The 22454-nt window shown below is 38.8% G+C and overlaps 1 protein-coding gene across 2 annotated transcripts in view; it reads left to right on the top strand.

The window, feature by feature from the left end:
* Positions 1-22454, top strand: part of LOC127653379 (zinc finger protein 652-like) — a 32227-nt gene that overhangs the window by 1522 nt on the left and 8251 nt on the right. For both annotated transcript variants that reach the window (XM_052140051.1, XM_052140052.1), the window contains exons 2-4: positions 14065-15655; positions 18091-18238; positions 18392-18507. In XM_052140051.1, the coding sequence (XP_051996011.1) occupies positions 14645-15655; positions 18091-18238; positions 18392-18507 (1275 nt within the window). In that variant the 5' untranslated portion in view covers positions 14065-14644. The remainder of the gene's footprint in view (positions 1-14064; positions 15656-18090; positions 18239-18391; positions 18508-22454) is intronic.

Genomic DNA, 22454 nt, shown 5'->3' with positions numbered 1-22454 from the left:
GCTAAGTGGCGTTAGCTCGAGCGGCTAACTCTGATTTTCGGAGAAGGAGCGAAGGAATTGTGCCATTTGCTTATCGTCTTATTTAAGTTAATGGTCTTTTCTCGGTTAAACGTCGACTAGATCAGTCGAGAGAAATGTGTGGCCCACCAAACGAAGCATATGCCTTAATTGGCACATTATTTGTGAGATTTCTCCCGCTTCCCTTTATCCAGTTCTCAGTTTTACGAAGTTACAAGCCAATTTCCAAGCTGGTCTGTCTCACCAACTTCATGGGCAAAGAGACGTTTCCCCCTTTTTGTCTAATTATCTCGATTCACAATACATTGACACCCCAAACCACATCAGGTCCACATTAGAAAAATGAATGTGTTGTGAAAGTTCACAATGTATTCAAGCAGTTTTTGAATCACACTCCTTATAGTTTTTCCTTGCAAACCCATATTTTTTTGAAAACAGAATAAAAGGCTTCAATGCATCCCATCTCCGACTTCATGAATTTTGTTTTTACATCAGGCTTTGTGTCTTTACACATTTAGAGCCTTATAGGAGATCAAAAACACTTTACGGAGACTCGCAGTTGATAAATTGTGTAAGACTGAAATGTTCTGGACACCCAACCCAGTTTTTGCTTAAATATGATCCAGGATGATTGTGTTACACTTCTAAGTTTTTGGTTCATCCTGTTACTGCACTGATGATCTCCTGCTGTGAAAATAATTTATTAAGGGGTCACACATTGGCCTCCCAACCTTTCCACATTCCTCCGATGCCATTCAAGTCATCTGTACAATGATCTGATTTTTGGGTTGATTGGTAGGTTTAAGGGAATAGAGTGGTAAAAGGGATGGTTCACCCAAAAATGAAAATTCTCTTATCATTTACTCACCCTCATGCCATCCCAGATGTTTATGTCTTTCTTTCTTCAGCTGATCACTAAAAAACATTTTTAGAAGAGTATCTCAGCTCTGTAGGTCCATACAATGCAACTGAATGGTGATCAGGCTTTTGAAGCTCCAAAAAGGAGAAAATGAAACCATGATATCTTTAAAGTCTTAGTCATCATAATGTAGTTTGATTAAATATGATTATGAAGTGTATATAAAAATAAGTAATTAAATAATAATTGTATTTAGAAACCCAGTGAGCAAGCCGAAGGCGACTGTGGCAAGGAACACAAAACTCCATAAGATGTTGGTAAATGGAGAAAAATAACCTTGGGAGAAACCAAGGTCACAGTTGGGGCCAGTTCCCCTCTGGCTGACAGCATGAATATAATGGCAATATTACTAAAATGACTTATAATAGTGCAGTGCAAGTCATGGTTTAAAATGATTAAACTAAGTGTTAAATGCCAGTGTTAAAAGATTTTGTAAGAACTGTAAGATTAATGACTAATGTATTTGAAGTTCATCCTGGATTAACTGCAGAAGTTCACATAGATGCATATTCCTTTGTTTGTTGGCTGTTGGTGGCAATTAATTGATAGTCTATGTATTTCATTTTATGAGTGTAGTCCATCATTAGACCAAGGTGATGCAGGCCAAGGTCAGTGAGGTGCTTCACAGTTCAACCGGCTGGTAATTTCAGTGTGGTCTATCCTAAATCCAAGGTTCAGGCAATGACATATGAAGTATCCCATTTCTTATGGTTGGAGTTGGCATCGGTTAATCCTCTGAGGTCCATCGTAATAGACTGAAGTGATGTCTGGCTGTTACCGGCTGCATTTTGTTGTCATCACTCAGAGATGCGTAGCAGTGGAGTCCGATACCATGAAGGAATGGAGCTGGATCTGGCCGGTTCTGGTGACCTCGGGATAGGAGTTTTGAGGTTGAGACATGGAAATATGTAGAATAATATTAACATAGATGGCAATACATTTTTTGCAGAGTTGTAGATCATGATCAATGTTTCAGGTTCTGGCAGACCTAACTAAAGCAGCCTAATTGTGTGGGGAAGAATAAATTAATTCAATAATAAATAAAGTCAGCATAAACACAATCCACACGACTCCAGTTGTTTAACCCATATCTTCTGAAGCAATCCAGTTGGTTTTGGGTGAGAACAGGCCAAAATAAAACTCCTTTTTTTTATTTTTTTTTTCTTCCCCCACTGTACACCTTGTCATTACAGTGTCTAGGCATGATTTCAAGCTCGGGTACACTTCCTAGAGCTTGATGCGCAGAGCTATCTAGCCTCGTCCACATGCGTTGACATTGTATTTTGACTTAGCTATATGCAACACATAATTTTAATGAATAAAAACCAACAGAATACTGTTCACAAGAATCTAGACTGTCATTTATAGGGTAAACTTTTGCCTCACCGAGTCACGTGACATACCGTATGCCGTCGATTTCCTTAAAGCGCTACGGACTAAGAACTCAGATTGCCTCTGGTAAGAAATCTCTAAGATTTTAATTGATACCTGTTTGGTTGTTAAGAGCAGAGTCTATAGTTTCGTTCGATATGCTGCATTAAAAAAATCCTTTCATTTTTTGCGTGTCATCGCCCTGGTAAACATGAGTCTACATATGTGCAAACTCATACTGCATTACCTCAAAAGTAGAAAAAACATGTTAGTTATTTTGAATAACTTTGAACTCTAACAGATCTGGGGGTCATTTTTAGTGAACCTGGGTGACTAGGAACATGAAATTGTTCAGCCATGACTTTTTCACGGGGGTATAAATATGAGAACACACAGGCTAAATTCCCTTAATCATCACAGTGGGTTAGACTAAAGATTATAGTTCTGGTGTGTGGCAAAAGGTTGTTGAGCTCCACAAAGTGAAGTGACTATAAGAAAATAGCCAATGCATTGAAAATGTCCATTTCCACCATCAGGGCAATAATTAACAAGTTCCAATCAACTGGAGATCTTAAGAATCGGCCTGAAAAAGTACATGTGTCTATATTGTCTCCACGCACCATGAGGAGGATGGTTCAAGTGACCAATAAATCTCCAATGATCACAGCTGGAAAATTGCAGAAATTTGTTGGGTCTTGGCATCAGAAAGCATCTTCAGTTTGCCAGACACTACTGGAACTTCAAATGCGACCGGGTTCTATGGTCAGATGAAACAAAAAAAGAGCTTTTTGGTACCAAACCCAGAAATGGGTTTGGTGCACACCACAATGAATTACCCAATGCCCATGGTTAAATGTTGTGCTGGATCTTTAATGTTGTGGGGCTGTTTTTTTTTTGCCAGAGGTTCTGGACCTGTTGTTCGGATACATGGTTTCTCATACTCTATGAAATACCAACAGATAAAAAATCTAAACCTGGCTGCTTCTTTCAGAAAGCTTACAATGGGCCCTAGTTGGATATTCCAGCAGGACAGCGATCCAAAACAAACATCAAAATCAGCACAAAAATGGTTCACTGACCACAAAATCAAGGTTCTGCCATGGCCTGACCTGAACCCCGTAGAAAATTTGTGGGGTGAACTTAAGAGGAGAGTCCACAAACATGGATCTCTTAATTTTAAGGATCTGTAGAGATTGTGGATGAATGGTCTCCGATCACTTGACAGGTGTTCTCCAACCTCATTAGGCAATATAAGAGGTGCTAAATAATTATGGTCAATGTGTTTTGGAGAAAAATATTTATAGTGACATTTATTTAGTAATGAGATATTTCCCCTGATTCAATTGTTTTACTTTGATGAAAGTTTAGATTTTTGTGATTTTTGTTTTTATTTTATTTATATATTTTTATGAAAAATCAAAAGGATAAACAATGCAGATTTTCCTTTCACAGCCTTTGCTCATATTTACAACTATAGGTAATCCCTACTATTTGAGTGGTTTAGGGTGTTTTCACAGCTTGCTCGTTTGAAGCATTGGTTTCGGAACCTGGCACATTTTTTTTTCCTTATTTCTGTTAGTTTAGGTTTATGTGAACATGGCAATCACACTCTGGTCCGCATCACAACAATTGGTCCAAGACTATCTTGAAGAGGTGGTCTTGGACAGATTGCAAATTAACCCTAGAACGGTTCGCTTGTGTTGAGAATGCAATCTGACCCAACGAACCAAAAAATATCCTTATAAAAACCATGAACATACCTGATGGATCTTTGAAGAAGAAATCTGTAGGTCAGCACTTCACTGTAATTCATCATCAAAATATGTATATAGCCTTTTCTGTTTTATAATTCCTGAGGTAATTTTAGTGCTATCATTTCTCTCGGATGGAGGCAGAACATGGGTAGGATGGCATCGGTAACTTTTTGACCGATAAAAAAATAAATACAATTTCCATGGCTTCTCTGCTGTGTGTGTGCGTGCATGCGTGTGTGCATGCACCAGCTCTGTGACAATGAGGACAGGCACTTTTCAATGCTGAAATAATGCAAAAGGAAATAATGACAGATAAAATAGCCATGAGGCAAATTTGACATTGCATATCATTTGTGTGTCAGATAAAGTGTATTTGCTGCATAACCTCTGACTGGAACGCACATTCTGTAACATGCAGTGAAGTTTTGCATAAGCTTGACAAACAACACTTCAAAATGTATTACGGTTGACAGCATTTTTACAGGTATAACGTTTTAACCAGTATATAAATAGATGTGCTAAATCACATGGAACAAATCAAATGAGCTACAGGTCTGAAAACTGCTTTGATCCATGTCCTCTGGAGCAATACTATAAGTTTTGGCTGAGAAACAGACCAAAATGTAACTTAATTTTCACTATAAATCTTGCTATCTTCAGTTGTGTAGGCATGATCATGAGCTTTGATGCATGCACAGTCCCTGTGAAGTGCCTCGATCAACCCAGTTTTCTTTGGTTTGTTGATGTATTTTCTACTGAAACAAGAAGTTGAGGCGGGACTTTGTAGAAGGGCTCGTGCCTTTTTCAAAAATAGCCAACAGGCTTAAGTTTACACCTCAGGCCCAGAAAAGGCCACACGTGCGCACACACACCCCTGCTGCTTCTCATGCCAGAGCCGGTGTTCAGCTGGAAAAACTGAGAAGGAACTCGCAATACAGAGTCCGATCGTTTTTCTACTGACTTGAGAACCGAACTTGGATCAAGCTGACCAAGTTACTACATAACCAGCCCACAACTTTGCTTACGATGAGGCTTGTGCCATTGTGTAAAAGATGTTTTGAACCACAATATACTAAATATAAAGAACAAAGAACACTTAGTGTAACTGTACATCCCAACATCCTCCGAAAAACGCTTGTGCTGTACATCCCAAGAACCCCAAGAAAAATGCCTGCATTACATAACATTTGAATAAACGCCTCCAGCTCCCACGTTGGCGCGTTTTATTTAAAAGTGATCATCCCTATACCTTATTCCTATTAAGACTATTACCATCCACTGTGCGGGCTTCAAAGGGCTGAAAGGTGGTAGTGGTCATTCAGAACTCACTATTTAAGTGACTTCTTATTTTCTGTTAATTTTGATTTTCTGTTGAATGAACCTACAGCATGGATTGTGCACTCTTCAAAGTGCCTTGCGAAGGCATCATGGCATCATGTGTATGTTATACATGTGTGTCTGTATTATGTACGCACCTATGGTGGAAACAAATTTCCTCTCGAGGACAAATAAATCAATCAATCAATCAATCAATCATCAGTGAAAAAAAGTCACTTGCACTAATCAGATTTAGGGGGAGGGTGCGTTTTCATTCTAGAAAGTATTTAATTGGACAGTTTTTCATGGCTCTATGTGATGTCAAGTTTTTGCCTGTTTTTTTTTTTTAGCTGGAATAGAGAGACTGCATGCTTTAAATCCTTCTACCTTCTGACAAATAATTTTGTCAACATTTTGAAGTACACTTGCATATAGATGACCTTAAAACTTTTTTAGATACACAGCACAAATTTTGGGCAAATAACCTTATGGTTCTGCACCACCTTTTTGACAAGAAATAATCAGCCCTGATCATCGGATGTTTTTAAAGTTTCTGCTGATGTCTGATTGTGCATAAAATTGCTTTTATTGCCCAGTGCCGATGCTTGGCCGATACATCCGTGCATCTCGAGTAGGGCTGGGTGATAAAACGATATCAATATTTATCAAGATAAAAAAAACTCCATGATATCAACGATAAGCTTTTGAGTAATTTTCGATATTTAGCCTGTGTGCTACATTTAGACATGCGTGTTGCTAAAAACACTAGCAGTTTGGCTTTCTTATTGTATGTTTCCACTGGCGCGTGCTGAGCAAATGAGAACTAGCACTTTCAATTCCTTTCTATGGAAGCTGAGCATCAAGCTCGCAAGGTGGATTGTAAAATTGACAGCAGCGCGGGGCAACGGATCCCTAGCGTTGTGAGTGGCTTTGTGTGGATTTCTTCCGCTTCAGTGGAAACGCAGCCTCAGACTGTATGAAGTTGCTATTGCTCCCGCTACACAGGTCACCTCGTTCCGGATCCCAGATTGATTCCGTCTTGACTGCAAGACATCATGACGACGGTTACGCCCTCTCCTCGTCTCTAGTGAGCAGCACGACAAAACAACAGTGCCGGTTACATCACATCTGATCTTTCTGCGCTGTATTCTTGAATATTTTTCTCTAGCACTGAAACACGCTTCACTGATGCCCTGTCCTGGGCCGTATCCGTATCCTCTTTCCCCCATATGTGAGTAAACATGAGGTGCGTGGTTCCAGAGCGCCTTTTAGACCATAAAGTTTTTCTTTCTAAATGTAGTTTTCTTAATCAGCATGTTCCAAGCCTTTAATAATAAACAATATCTGTATGTAAAGAAATATGAAAATAATTTTAATATATAAAAAAAATATATATATACAAACCTTCATTATGAACAGATCATTTTATAACATCATATTATATCCAACTGCACTCAATTGATAAACTCTATAAAATATTTTAATATTTTCATAGAAGGCCCCAACGCAGTTTTGTAAAGACTATTTAGACTGTTTAGGATTTTGTTTTCTCTTCTTTTTTTGGAAATTAAAAAGAATTTACAATGTGCAAATGTGATTAAATAGCGATATCAAATTATATGAAAAATAATATTGTGATAATATTTTTTGCCATATCGCCCAGCCCTAATCTCGAGTGACAATTGCCTTAGCAAACACCACTGATAATTTAGGATTTTTACTTGGGCCATGTCCACACTTATACGATTTTGTTTGAAAACGCATCTTTTTCTCTACGCTGTCCTTCCGTCCACTCTGAGGCATCGTTTCTGAGAGCAAAAAATTGGGTTTCCGAAAACGCGCTCCCAAGTAATTTTGAAAACAGTTTTCACTGTGTAGTGTGGATGGCGGAAAAGTGGAAAATATCTGGCCTAAACACCCCTAAATAAAGTGGTTAGATATGTAGATTCTTGATCCTCTGCAATTGTTTATTGATTATAGTATTAATATTAAAAGGCGAGTAATTTCCTTGGTCATAGAGATTTTGATTCTGTGATTGTCACCCACATCAAAGCAGTTTACTTTTCATGTGCAAGGAAACCCAGGATTAGTCACCATTGTGATCCTCCTACCTGCTCTCGATGAGAGGAGCTGCCTGAGGAATTGTGAAACTTAAGCTGGGAAAAATTCATTAATAAGTCATTAACATTGTTTCACACATCAACTGATATCACGATTCTTCCGTAATGTACCAGAACAAAGAAGCTCTAGACAAACAAGTCTTGCACACTGACAATTTGAAGATCATCTCTAAATAAACTAAACTAAATGAACTAAATCTATTACCTTCATTTCCTCCTCAAATGTGTCAGTAGACACTGTGTTGCAGCACCCTTTAAGCAGCTTGAGTACCTCCATAATAAGCGTCTAGACTGCTCTCAGTTTATGACACATTACAGAGCTGTATTCACTTTTGTAATTTGATTTAATGTGGAGGCACATCATCATTTAGTATTTAGTGTAAATTTCACATTTGATTTCATATTTTGGCCCAATTTTATGAGCACACAGAGTCTTACCAATTGTATGTTACTAAAAAAAAGTCAAAGCTGAAGAACACAACAAGATTTATTTACATGAGACCCATAGTGCATTTTGTGCCAGAACAGTGTCTGAAATACACAATGTAGTATATACTTACAGGTCCTTCTCAAAAAATTAGCATATTGTGATAAAGGTCATTATTTTCCATAATGTAATGATAAAAATTAAACTTTCATATATTTTAGATTCATTGCACACCAACTGAAATATTTCAGGTCTTTTATTGTTTTAATACTGATGATTTTGGCATACAGCTCATGAAAACCCAAAATTCCTATCTCAAAAAATTAGCATATCATGAAAAGGGTCTCTAAACGAGCTATTAACCTAATCATCTGAATCAACTAATTAACTCTGAACACCTGCAAAAGATTCCTGAGGCTTTTAAAAACTCCCAGCCTGTTTCATTACTCAAAACCGCAATCATGGGTAAGACTGCCGACCTGACTGCTGTCCAGAAGGCCATCATTGACACCCTCAAGCAAGAGGTAAGACACAGAAAGAAATTTCTGAACAAATAGGCTGTTCCCAGAGTGCTGTATCAAGGCACCTCAGTGGGAAGTCTGTGGGAAGGAAAAAGTGTGGCAAAAAATGCTGCACAACGAGAAGAGGTGACCGGACCATGAGGAAATTTGTGGAGAAGGACCGATTCCAGACCTTGGGGGACCTGCGGAAGCCGTGGACTGAGTCTGGAGTAGAAACATCCAGAGCCACTGTGCACAGGCACCAGAAACAGCGGCAGAAGCGCCTGACCTGGGCTACAGAGAAGCAGCACTGGACTGTTGCTCAGTGGTCCAAAGTACATTTTTCGGATGAAAGCAAATTTTGCATGTCATTCGGAAATCAAGGTGCCAGAGTCTGGAGGAAGACTGGGGAGAAGGAAATGCCAAAATGCGTGAAGTCCAGTGTCAAGAACCCACAGTCTGTGATGGTCTGGGGTGCCATGTCAGCTGCTGGTGTTGGTCCACTGTGTTTTATCAAGGGCAGGGTCAATGCAGCTAGCTATCAGGAGATTTTGGAGCACTTCATGCTTCCATCTGCTGAAAAGCTTTATGGAGATGAAGATTTCATTTTTCAGCACGACCTGGCACCTGCTCACAGTGCCAAAACCACTGGTAAATGGTTTACTGACCATGGTATTACTGTGCTCAATTGGCCTGCCAACTCTCCTGACCTGAACCCCATAGATAATCTGTGGGATATTGTGAAGAGAAAGTTGAGAGACGCAAGACCCAACACTCTGGATGAGCTTAAGGCCGCTATCGAAGCATCCTGGACCTCCATAACACCTCAGCAGTGCCACAGGCTGATTGCCTCCATGCCACGCCGCATTGAAGCAGTCATTTCTGCAAAAGGATTCCCGACCAAGTATTGAGTGCATAACTGAACATAATTATTTGAAGGTTGACTTTTTTTGGTATTAAAAACACTTCTTTTATTGGTCGGATGAAATATGCTAATTTTTTGAGATAGGAATTTTGGGTTTTCATGAGCTGTATGCCAAAATCATCAGTATTAAAACAATAAAAGACCTGAAATATTTCAGTTGGTGTGCAATGAATCTAAAATATATGAAAGTTTATTTTTATCATTACATTATGGAAAATAATGACCTTTATCACAATATGCTAATTTTTTGAGAAGGACCTGTATGTGTTATTACTTTCCTGGCTACTTTCCCATAACTCCAACGCACACACACACTCTGAGATGTGACCTCTCATACACCTATTATGTGGTAACAAACACTGCGCTCTCCAGTTCTCAGAAAGTTTCAAAGCACACAGGAAGAAAGGTGGAGATCTGTGTGCATGGCTGTATTTGTGTGGGTATGAGTGTAGGTATAATTGTTTTTGTGTAGGTGTTTGCTTGTGTATATTTGGTTTGATGTGTGTGGGTGGGTTTAAGGGTGTGTGTAACTGTCATTACAGGAAAACAGACAAATACTCCGCTACATGATTAAATTGCTGCATATTGCAAATTGTGATTTCAATTAAACTCACTAGTTAACATGCAAGTTTGCCAAGCACCATGCTTTAAATACAGCTCTGTGTTTAAATGTAGTTGTACAGTTTCCAAAATGTTACCTTCAAAAACTCATAGTTTTGCGCATTGTGTCTTTTATAAACAAAAGACTTCTTGTCAGTAGTAATACACATAATGTAAAGGGATATATCACCCAAAAGTGACAATTTTGTCATTTACTCACCCTCATGTTGTTTCAAACCCACTTCTCTGGAACACAAAACGATATTTTAGGCAGAATATTATCCACAATCACCATTCACTTTCAATGTATGGGGGAAAATAGATGCAATAAAAGTGAATGGTGACTATGGATAACATTACCCTGAATATATATATTTTTGTTTTCAATGGAAGAAATAAAATCAAAGGGGTTTGGATTCATTTGGGTGAACTATCCCTTTAATTTAGAGTTGTAAATGTTGACTGAAAAGTGAACTATACGTTATATCCTTTCTCTTCTGACTCTGCATTTCTGTGTAACTGGTCTGTTTCATTTTTCGCTTTTCATCACTCAAACTCTGCATCTCCACCCTCATACACTGCTTGCATGAGACATGATACTCATGACCTTTCAAACGGAGCATACATTCATAGTATATCCCAATGTAAGAAATCACACATAAATATGTAAATGCATTACTTTGTTGTTTTTATAAAGGAGCTGATATTTGTCCTTTTGGAAATTGTTTTCATGGGTATTTTTTAACCTTTTATGAAGGGTATTTTTTCTAACATATTCAACATACAACTCTGTGCATATCCTCTCACATATCCTTTTGCATTTCACAGAAAGTCAGTCACCGGACTGTGATTTATCTAGGTGGACACAAGACTTTAGATTTAATCATATAATACATGTCTTGCACAATCCATTTCATAAAATGCAGCATTGTTTAGTAGAGACATGCATTTTCATAGAACATTTGTTCAGCTTGCACAGACAAGCAGGCTGGCACACCAATGAAACACACACTTGTACATAGAACAGAGATGTTTACAGAGTCACAGGAAGTCAAGATTGAGGCAGTTAAGAGTAGAGCGCATAAACAGAGCTATTTTTCCTGTTTGTGGCTGCCATTTTTACCGTTCAAATGGTGGTGGTGGTGGTGTCGTCGTTGTTTTTGTTCGTGCTGACTCAGCATGTAAGTTTGAGTCTTGTGTTTTGACCTTGGCATTAATAAGGTCACTTTGATTTCATTGTTTGTTTATTCAAGTGTATGCAAACCATTGATTGGTGAACCAATCTCTTATTAAAGATCATTCCTTGAGCACACGATCACACACGCACACCCTTCCCACACCTGTTTCAAATCACTCACACTGAAACCTGTGGTCTCATTTTGGTTCTTTAGTGTGTAACTGTCCTTGTTGTCAGTTGAATCTGTTTTTTTCTGTTTTAGTAAATGTTATACTTGAAAGACAGATGGCTAAATCAGTTGTCTTCTGTTCAGTCTTATAATTTTTTGGCCTGCAGTAGTCCTGCAGCGACATGTTTGATCACCTCAAATTGTGTGGCTTTTTGAGGAGAGCTTTGCTATTACTTTCCTAAACAATCTGAAATGCAATTTTTCCCTAATGGATGGTAAAACTCCCATAGACTTACATTCTAAGGAAGGACCTCAGTAGTGGTCGACCGACATATCGCAGAGGCCAATAAATCAGCCGATATTCTGACTTGTTTAATAATCACGTCAGCCGATAATTTAACCGGTTTGCTGATGTTTTGTTTTTTTTTCTTTTCTTGAGGGTGCCGAAAATCATGGTGACTGAGATATGTAAACAACCAGTCACGGTTCCTTTTCTCATTACGTGCCATCATGTTACTACAATAATAGACCGGTGTACAGCATAGTGTCATTTTAAACGATCCGCATATCAGAGCCATGGCAGACCCCTTTGAGCTCAATGTTAAAGTGTTCGCCTGTTTCATTCTCCCTCTCTCTCCTCAACAGTTCCTTTAACTGTCTTGTCTAATGAGAAAAAGGCAAAGATCAATAACTATTAAACAGATGTATTAAACCAACCTTCCACAACTTCAGCAGATGCAGCATCCTGTGGAGCGCTCATAAGTCTTCCTCTGAAGCACATATTGTAACAGTTTATCCTCAACAGTTCCTTGTAACTTTTCTAATGATAAAATGCAAATATCAATAAAACTTGTATTATACCTTTTGCAAATATGCAGATATCTCATGTAATTCACGAACCTCAAAATCAAGCATTTTCTTCCCATTGAGCGCTCTTCTAATATGTTCCTCTGAAGCACATATTCCGTCACCCAGAATCAAAAACCTCAGAATCAGAATGAGATTTATTGCCAACAAGGGTTCTCACGTAAACAAGGAATTGTTTTTGGTGATTGGAGAAACAAGTGCATGCAGAACATTACAGTGAGAACAAGGTAAGTGTATAAATAGACATATAATAGGACATATAAAATAAATGGAGTATGTACATGTGCAAGTGGTAATGTATGTGCAAGGTAGGGGTATGTACAGTTACTGAATTAATATGTGAATTTACAGATGTACATGATGTAGGTACTGTATCTGTCGACCACTAGACCCGAGACATGTATAGAGACCAGAATATAGAGATCTGTATGTTTGATTGTTTAAAATCCCATCAATTTTCTGTGGAGGTGAACTACCGTAAACTCTTGAGGTTGTTAATCGCTGTTGTACAGTATGTTTCTGTGTACAATCTGTGTAGTCTTTTTATTAAAAAATTCATGTTTAATTGCAGAATTCCTTGTAAAAACTACGCTACCCATGATCCTGAAGAGAAACGTGGCCAATAAACTGTGCAAAACAAGCTCTGCAGCAACCGCCAATTACCATGGCACACGGCAAATGACGCATTTCAGTCATAAAACCACTTATATCTGAATATTTTGCAATAAAATTTCAATATATTTTTTCTACACTTGTAATCAACAACTTTTTAAATCTTGTTTTGTTCTTTGAGCATTTAGCAATGCCCCTAATGAAAGATGTGAAATTTAGATTAGATTAGATTCAACTTTATTGTCATTGGCCCTGTACTTGTATTTTGCACAATGAAATGCTGTCAGAAATACACAGTCTTGTACCTTTTGTCTTTTTGACCGATTTTCAAATAAATTTATGCTTCAATTCAAAAATGTTCATGTTATTATTCACCTCAGAACTGACTGGTTTGGTTTATAGCTTTTATGAAGGATTTTATGAAATCCCTATGGGGAAAAAATATTTCCGGCACCAAGATGGCTAAAATGGGTAATGTTGTGTTCTATAAGCAAACGCCTTGCAATCATGCAGAACACCTTAGCAACTGCATAGCAACACCCTGTCAAACCACCCCAACATCCTAGGATCGTGGTGAAGACCTTTGCACAGGCAAACACCACTTACATTTTCTTCAGAAAATTTAAAAATCTAGTTCTCAGTTGGAGGCCTGTTATAACAGTGAGTGGTTTTATGTTTTTATGATTGTCCCATATTTTGATATGATAGTCCAATATTTTAACAAAGAAATCTCTGACATTTTCGATGACATTGATATAGATAGAACCTGAAAAATATGTGTGAAAGTGTGTTTTCTATACTCTGCTTCTTGTGGTTTAAGTTGAAGTTGCTCACACACGCCAAAGCGAAACGGTTGCGGTCTGGTGTGTATATCTGATTAGTAGTGAGATTCTAGACCTCTACACCTTAACCAGGCTTCAGTTTCATTTCTCTTTCTCTTTTCCCTCTCTTATTTGCTCTCTCACTCCCTCTCACACATGTACAAAGAATATATGACACCTGATGTAGAGACAAGAGGTTTTAACCAGGTGACAGTCACTGTAATTTCAAAGATTTTGGTCAAATTTGTCTTTTTGTTCTTCTTTGCCTTTTAAAAGCGGTAACATGTTCTACAGCCTGTTTTGATGACATCCTGCTCTTGTTTCAATGGTAGTTGTGGTTCATTTACTATGCTTTGATGTACATATTTAACACTGCATGACATCGTAGTGGACTCCTGAGATAATTGGTTTTCAATTGTCTTTCATTCCTCTCCCAACCTTTCACTTTATTTCTTGTTCTTTTTCAGGTAGTGTCTGGCTGCAGGGTGCCGATCTGGAGCAGCTGGTAATGACTGAGATCTGATCATTGAGTGCAAATGCACTAAGGTGGCTTTTGTGTCTGATTCAGCAGAGATTATAGATGAGGCATTGCTATTGTTTTTGCATGGGAAATGGAGATACTGTTGAGCGATTGAAGCTGGGATCTTAAGACAAGAAGACTTGCCTTCAGAAGCCATCTTATTTTGGGGAAATATGCACGTGTAGATGCATAGTGATGCAGACTTTGCGTTAGTACTGTTGAGGACTGAAATTAGTCAATCGCCGTCCTCCTGTCTCACATTTTTTGATATTTCTCATGATGGTAAAACTAATGGAGCCCTGGTTTGGCTTAGGCTAATTTGTGTTTGGGTTTTACCTATTCCACCCTCCTGTTTTCCTATTCTCTTGACCCTTGAATTTATTTTGCCCTCCTCTCATTCTGGAGAGGAGGGGTTGGTCACCCTTGCCCCTATATCTCCTTGAGAGGAAATAGTACAGATTTTCAAGTTTGAAGAGGGAAACACATAAGACATTTGAAAAGGCTGCCACTCACGCAGACGGCTGCCAATGATGTCCTGCCAGACACTGAAGGAGGAGGTGTCTGGCCCAGAGACAATGTCTCAGGAGGAGACTCAACCCCCCCAAACCTATTTCCATAACGCCTCCACTCCTGATGCCGAACTATCGGCGAAACTGTTCAAACGAGATGTAACGGTCCAACCATTCTCTTTGGTCATCGACAACACGATGGGTACTAGGCCAGAGTCGCACATGCCTTCTGATTTGAACCCCCTTCCTGCCCTAGTTCAGCAGTTTTATAGGGAAGGAACGGGACAATCTGGGACAAAGGGGGTGCCCCAGAGAGGGAATGGAGAAACCTCTGAAGATTCAGAAGCTGAAAATGAAGCCGGGGCGGAGGATGAATTTAAACGAGCACAGATTATCGTGGAGGTCAACCTGAATAACCAGACCCTCCACGTGTCCAAAGGGGACGATACGGAAAATCTTAACACTGCAGAAGAAGACAAGAGCAACAGTGAGGAAGAGGAAGAAGAGGATGAGGAGGAAGACAGTGCAGAAGATGATGATAGTGCTGAAGAGGATCTGGAAGAGGAGGATGAAGATGAAGAAGAGGAAGAGGAGAACAATAGTCGGCGAACAAGAGCACAACAAGCACACAGGGGCAGAGAGGCTAGTCAGCCATGGCGGAAGAGTCGCCGCTTAACCACATCATCAACAGGAAGTGCAACTACATCCACCACCGGCATGACCACCAGGGGACGGAGGAAGAATGCCGAAGTCCTGCACCAAAAGCGTAGACCAGCCAGGGAGGCCAAAGGTTCTGCTGCTTCTGCCTCAGGAGCAACGGGTGCAGGAGGAGGGCCCAAGGGAGAAGGTGAGGAGGAGACGCTGGCGTGTGAAAAATGTCCACGTGTGTTTAACACCCGCTGGTATCTCGACAAACACATGAATGTCACGCACCGACGCATGCAGATCTGTGACAAGTGTGGGAAGAAGTTTGTGCTGGAGAGTGAACTCGCCCTGCACCAGCAGACGGACTGTGAGAAGAACATCCAGGTAAGGAACATCCTTCATATGTTTTCCCTGATTTCGAAAAGTGAATCAAGATATCTTGCATCAAAACAGTTGTCATTTAGTTTTACACAAACCTTTTTCACCTTCTCCCTGAGCTGTTCTTACTACTGTACTTTTAAATCTTTTATGTAAATATTTACCTCTGAAGCCCCATTCACACATGCAGTGACTTTATCACTTGATGTCACTTAACTCTTTACTGTGAAGTCGCTAGTGGGCTTTCCTACTGCTGTTGCTTTAACGTTATTGGTGGACCGTACATCTGGCTCCACTGACAACGTCTTCACTTCTATTGGTCGTCGCTGCCGAAAGTCACTCCTTACATGCGTAAAGTTAAACTTTTCTCAACTTTCTGAAGTCACTGGACCTGCCCACATCTAGTCTCCAGAGGTCACTCTCATTGAAAATTAATGAGATCATGTATCTTTTTTGCTAGATGACACTGCATGTTTGAATGGAGCTTGAGGGTACTTTCACACTGCAGCCGAATATGGCACAAATCTGATTTTCTTTTTTGAAAGGTTGTTCACTTGACATTTTAAATATAGCCATTATAGACCCTGGTCTGAGCAGCTGGCACTCAAACCCTAGCATTTTCTTCATTAAAATATATATAATTATAATTAGCTGTTATTTTATATATCTAGGTATGCACCGAAAAATTTCGGCCAGTTAATGACCAAAATTAACACCATCGACATATCGGTTATAAGCATGAAAACGCCAATATGAAAAAACTATGGTTTATTTATAATTGATTAGTAAATCATTTTGTTAAAACTCTTGAGTTCAAATGCACAATCCAGAAATAATAATAGCCACAATATGTAGAACGGTTGGCCCACCTAAGAGCATGTAATATTTCATTCTTATTTTTTTCTCGTTCACACATTGAGGAAAAAACAGCATTGCAGACATGACTATTGTGAAATTGGCCTTTACCAGTAGGCTACATGATGACTGAAACCATATGAAATGCTTGAGACCAGCAGACTTTGACTTCTTAGACATTGGTATGATATCCATTAATGTTGCACAATTGATTAAATTAAGAGTGAAATCGCAATATTGCTTTGCATGATTACTACACCTTAAAAGGCTGCGTTTGGAAAATATAGTCTGTGTTCAGCACTACAGTCAGCACTGTATGAGTAAGCAGCACCCTCTAGCAGTCTGGATTTCATAATCTATTATCCGTTATATGCCACTACAGTAAAATACATAAATTAAAGGGGGTTTTGCTCCTTTGGTTAAAACATTTTAGTCTTCCATGATGTGTTTGAATGATGTGTTTCCAATTGCCCAGCATATGCATAATATGAATTTGAGATGTTCTGTCATTTACAGTACATGCATGTAAAATGTTCTGTTGTTTTGAACTTCAAAAATGGAAGTGCAAAAATGTTTTTGAAGTACAAAATAACTTTTTTCATATCAATCATAATGTTGTCATATTTAGTTATTTTCCGTATCTTTTATTTTTTTTAATCTTTTAATTGTTTATTTATCTTTTATTGTGGCTTTTTAAAATGTGTTCAACAGATCCAATCATTGTTCACTGGAAATTACTTATTGTTAGAACATTATACCTGATGCAAATTGATGAAAAAAATATTTCTATGCGAGTGACACAAGTGAAGAGTACTGTTACATAAATCTACCTCTGTCCGGTATCTTTTTGTGCTCATATTTTACTGTGTGCGTAATTCAACCAAATCGCTGGACTCAATATAAGACTTTTAATTAATAAATGTTTAAACCCATAACAGGCATATATATATATATATATATATATATATAGGTTGAAAATAAAGTATGCAAATGACAAATGTTGAGCTAGATTGATGTAAAACACACATTATAGCCAACCTGTCACTTCACAATGAAGGGACATTTGAAAAAAACTGAGATGATTTATAAAACAGTTGATCTATAGATGGGATCAGGGTGGTTTGCACATTTGGGGCCCTAAGCAAATTCCTACTTAGTGGCCCCCCAGATCCAGGCCCACCCAAGAATGACACCACAATTATTCTTCAGGAAATTTGAATATATTAATTTACAATTGGAATATACAGTGTTAATTAGACGCAACGCAAACAAAAATTAATAAATGACCAATAAATAACCATATTGACAAAAAACAAAAACGACTTTGCCTTGCAGGGCCCCCTGGTGGCTCGGGGCCCTTAGTGGCCACTTATATTGCTTATAGCTAAAAACGGCCCTGGATTGGACATGTGGACTTGAGGTAAGGGATATGTCATGCCAGTATCAATGCTTACCAGCAGGGGGAGACTTTAGTCAGGTTTTTGTGGGTCATGGAACCTCACAAACACAATCTCGTAGACTTGAAGTGGCTAACACTACTACTGTTCTTTGCTAACAATGCATTATGTGTCTTTTCTATGTTCCAGTGTGTGTCATGTAATAAGTCCTTTAAGAAGCTGTGGTCTCTTCATGAGCATATTAAGATTGTCCATGGCTTTGCAGAGAAGAAATATGCCTGTGAGATTTGTGAGAAGAAATTCTACACCATGGCTCATGTCCGCAAGCACATGGTCGGTACGTAAATGTGCACACCGACACACTGCAACTCTGTCCTTGTGAATAACTTTGATATCTTATTAGAGAAGATATTGTAAAGGTTTGTATAACCACATGTATCTTTTAAAAACATATTTGTGTGTAATACATTCTTCTGTCTGTGCTCTGTAGCTCACACAAAGGACATGCCATTTACCTGTGAAACCTGTGGAAAGTCTTTTAAGCGCAGCATGTCACTGAAAGTGCACTCACTTCAGCATTCAGGAGAGAAGCCCTTCCGTTGTGAGGTACGAACTCACACTTGCACACAGACGTTTGATCACATACTATATTGTTTGGAAGGGAAACCCTTCGTTTGCTCCAGCAACAGTGAAAGTAATATTTAATGTACAATTTTTTGTAATTATTATTTTTTATTAAATCATACAATAACAAAGAAATGCAAAACATATATATATATATATATATATATATATATATATATATATATATATATATATATATATATAAACAATCAACATTTAAACCCCACAACACCCCCCCGATCATTCGTTACTGACCACATGATATTGATGAAAAACCTAATGTTATCAGAAGAGCTACAGCCCCGAATGAACCCCACCTGATATATTTGTATAAGAGATGTCTTTCTGTTCTTTAATGTTCTTTAATGACTCTGCATAAACTTCTAACAAAAGTGGAGCCAGTTCTGTAGCAAAACCATCTGGCCCTGGAGCTTTGCCTCTAGGCAAGGCCTTAATTACCTCGTGAAGCTCCTCCAAGGTTATCTCAGAATCAAGAGAATTTATTTGCTCAGTCGTCAATTTAGGGAGTTCTAATGGCTCAACAAATTTTCTGATATCTTCATCAGTAGACGTGGAACTATAAAGCTCAAGATAGAACTCTTTGAAAGCATTATTAATATGAATGGCTGAGGTACATATTTCACCACCAGCAGATTTCACTGAGGGAATGGTAGAAAAAGCTTTATATATCAAGCCAAAAGCTTCCCTGCGTCAATCCCTCTAAACTCAAAATGTCCATGTACGCCTACGAAAGCCCCCGCGACAACTTTGCCATCGGTTTGTTGAAGTCTGGTGCTTCTGCACAAATTTTGTGAGGCAAAATTACATGACAGAAGATACTTTGTAAAACAGACCCAAGCCAACAGAGAGAATAAACACAAAGAACATGTAGATTCATTCACAGAACTGTCTCAAAGGTGTGTTCTTCCACAAAACAAATTCCAGCCGATATAAAGCCATTCAGTTTCCTCGACAGACAAACTGTTGTTCAGTGAGCCAGCCGTTGTGAGTGCAGAAGATGACGAAATCATTCTATTGTCCCTTAAAAATATTCCACAAAAAACAAACTCAAGCCAACAGGAGGCATAAGCACATAGATCGAACAGATTCATCCACAACTGTCCCGAAGCAGTGTAATTCCATAAAACAAGCTGCAGCTGCCAGGCGGAACCAGCATGAAAAGAAACAAAACAGGTATCCCAGTTCCTCGGATGATCAAGAGCCAAACTCACTCGGAGGTCGTACAAAAATAAATAAATACACCATGACTTACTCAGCCCATAAACTTTATAAAAGACATCCTTTATGTGAGCATGTAGATATTTTGCAGTCATCCATAGTGTCCATTCTCAATCTGGGTGGGAACTTGAGTGTAAAAACGATCTTCCATCAATGCAAACGTTTCTTGAAGGAAGTGTCATTCCACAAAACAAACTCCAGCAGCTAGGAGGAGCCAACGCAAAAAGAAACAAAACCTCAGACAATCGAGTCACTGAACAGCGAGTCAGACCACTAATATAAAAACATCAAATGGCTTACTCACTCCTATGTATTTATGAAGGAGAGTGCCAGTTTGGGACATGTAAATACTTTGTTGCCATCCTTGGTGTTTATTCTCAGTTTGGCTGGAAACATCAGTGCAAAAGCAATCTTCCGTTGATGTAAGAGTTTCTTACATTCCTTGAACCCATCGTGTTTCTCTCTTGTCGAATTCGCAAAGTCCGGGAACAAGAAAATATTGTGATTCTTCCAAGTAAGCTTTCCTTTACTCCTCGTCTGGCGCAACACGAGATCTTTATCGGATGATCTCAGAAATTTGGCCAGAATTTATTGGGGCCCGTTTCCCTCAGCAGATCTGTGAGCTGGCACTCTGTGAGCTTGCTCAATTTCCAGTTTATGGCCTGTTATGTCGAGCAGACTCGAGAAGAGGTCGTCAAGGAATTTCACCATATCTCTGCCTTCATGCTCAGGAAATCCAACAATCCTTATGTTATTCCTTCGGCTTATGTTTTCGAAAAAATTCCAGTTTTTCCAAAATACGTTCCAAGTCTGTTTTAGACACGGGCAGATTAGCGGATAATTGCCTATCCGATGGCTCCAGATAATCAATCAGCCTCTCAATATCTGCCACTCTTGTGACCAACTCAGGCAATTTTGTTTCCATCGGCGTAATCGATCGACGTATTTCAGCGAGATCCTCCAAGTCAGCAACAACCTTCAACAGCATCACTGAGATGTTGGACAGTTGACGATGAATTTCTTTTCCCGACGTGCCTTCCAAATCGAGTCCACGGCTCGCAGGGTCGTCAGAGGCCTCTGCTTGAACATGTATGTGTCTTTTAATGTCTCCATTGTGTGAGGATTTTTACTACTTTGCCATGTTTACCTCAAAGAGCAAGTATGTAACTGGGTGTATCGAATCTCACCAGAATATAACATGAAAATAATTAAAAACTAGCAAAGTGTGCAGGGTTAGTCGCTCGCATGACTGCTTCTCACATTGCGTCACGTGTCCTCTATTTAATGTAAAATACAAACATAAATGCACACACGGCAGCTGCGTGTGGCTGTCGAACTGCTGCATCCGGCTGCCTTTATCCCTCAGCTTATTAGCCCGATTGGAGGCCTGGCATGCGTAGTCACGCTCATCCCACCTTTGCCTCAGTCCGTGGAACCCCTAGCATGACGTATATCTGGCATGGCGAGGACTCCACATCAGCACGTCCCTCCTCCTCCCCGGGTTTCGGACCAATGAAATGGGGGTTAAAATGGGAAAGGAGGTGGGAACCGGCTGAACAGTCAAAGTAATATTTAATGTAAAATTAAAAAACAAAGACACAAACATAAACACACACACGGTAGCTGCATGTGGCTTTCTCTCTAAACTGCCGCCTGCAGCTGCCTTTATCTCTCTCTCCTCTGCCGATTAACCCGATTGGGGGGGTAGGCATGCATAGTCACGGCCCAGCCATGCCCTCCTACTCGTCACAGGTATCAATATCGATTCTTAAATCCCAAGATCAATCTTTAACACTGTGCGCAACTCTCCACTTCAATGAGAGGAAATCACTCGAATTTGATTCCAAATTTCACGCTATGTGACTAAAAATTTATATATTTGTCAACTGGCTGGTAAATGTTTGGATTTCACTTACCAGAGATTGTGTAGTATAGTGGTTGAATATTCAGCAGGGAGATTCTTTCACTGCGTGTGTAGAGTAAAAGTTGTTTTGTGTAATGTTTGTCCAAAGAGGAGATCCACATCATTGAATAATGTCTCTTTTAATACCCTTTGTGTTCTCTACAGTCAGTTGTTGTTCAAAAACAACAAAAAAGAAAAATTTTATTCTATTCATGCATATTAGAGATAAAGCCATTTGAGTCTCTTTTTCGTTAACATGCGCTCATTTAAAGGTGCTCTTTACAGAAATGCAAAATAAAATTATAATTTTTTGTTAAAGACTGGTTTTGCTTTTAGCACTTGCCATCAATGTAAAAATCAGTGTAAATACTTGTAAATAGTAAAAAATTATGCAATTAAACAAAAATTATATGCAACATAATATCTTATTTATTTATTGAATACATTGATTTGTTCATGTTTAAATGCCTAAATGTGACATTATAAAACTAATAAAACATAATTAGTAAAATGTTATATTTTCTTAATATAACTAGTCTCCTGTCATTTACAGCATTAGCTTGGAGATAACTTCTTTCATATGCAAGCATAAGAGACATAACTGACATACCCATATTAATCGATATCGAATCAGAATCGAGAGCTTGTGAATCTGAATCTAATCTAATCAGGTTGTAGCTCATATCAGCTTGAAAGGTTAATGGCTGACACTTTATTAATTAATAATTATTATTAGTTTAGAGTTTGAGAACTCTAAAATGAACATGCAGTGTACTATACAAACACT

The sequence above is a fragment of the Xyrauchen texanus genome, chromosome 12 (assembly GCF_025860055.1).
Source record: "Xyrauchen texanus isolate HMW12.3.18 chromosome 12, RBS_HiC_50CHRs, whole genome shotgun sequence".
NCBI lineage: Eukaryota > Metazoa > Chordata > Actinopteri > Cypriniformes > Catostomidae > Xyrauchen > Xyrauchen texanus.
Note: the sequence above shows the minus strand (reverse complement) of the source record. Positions and strands in the feature narration are given on the sequence as shown.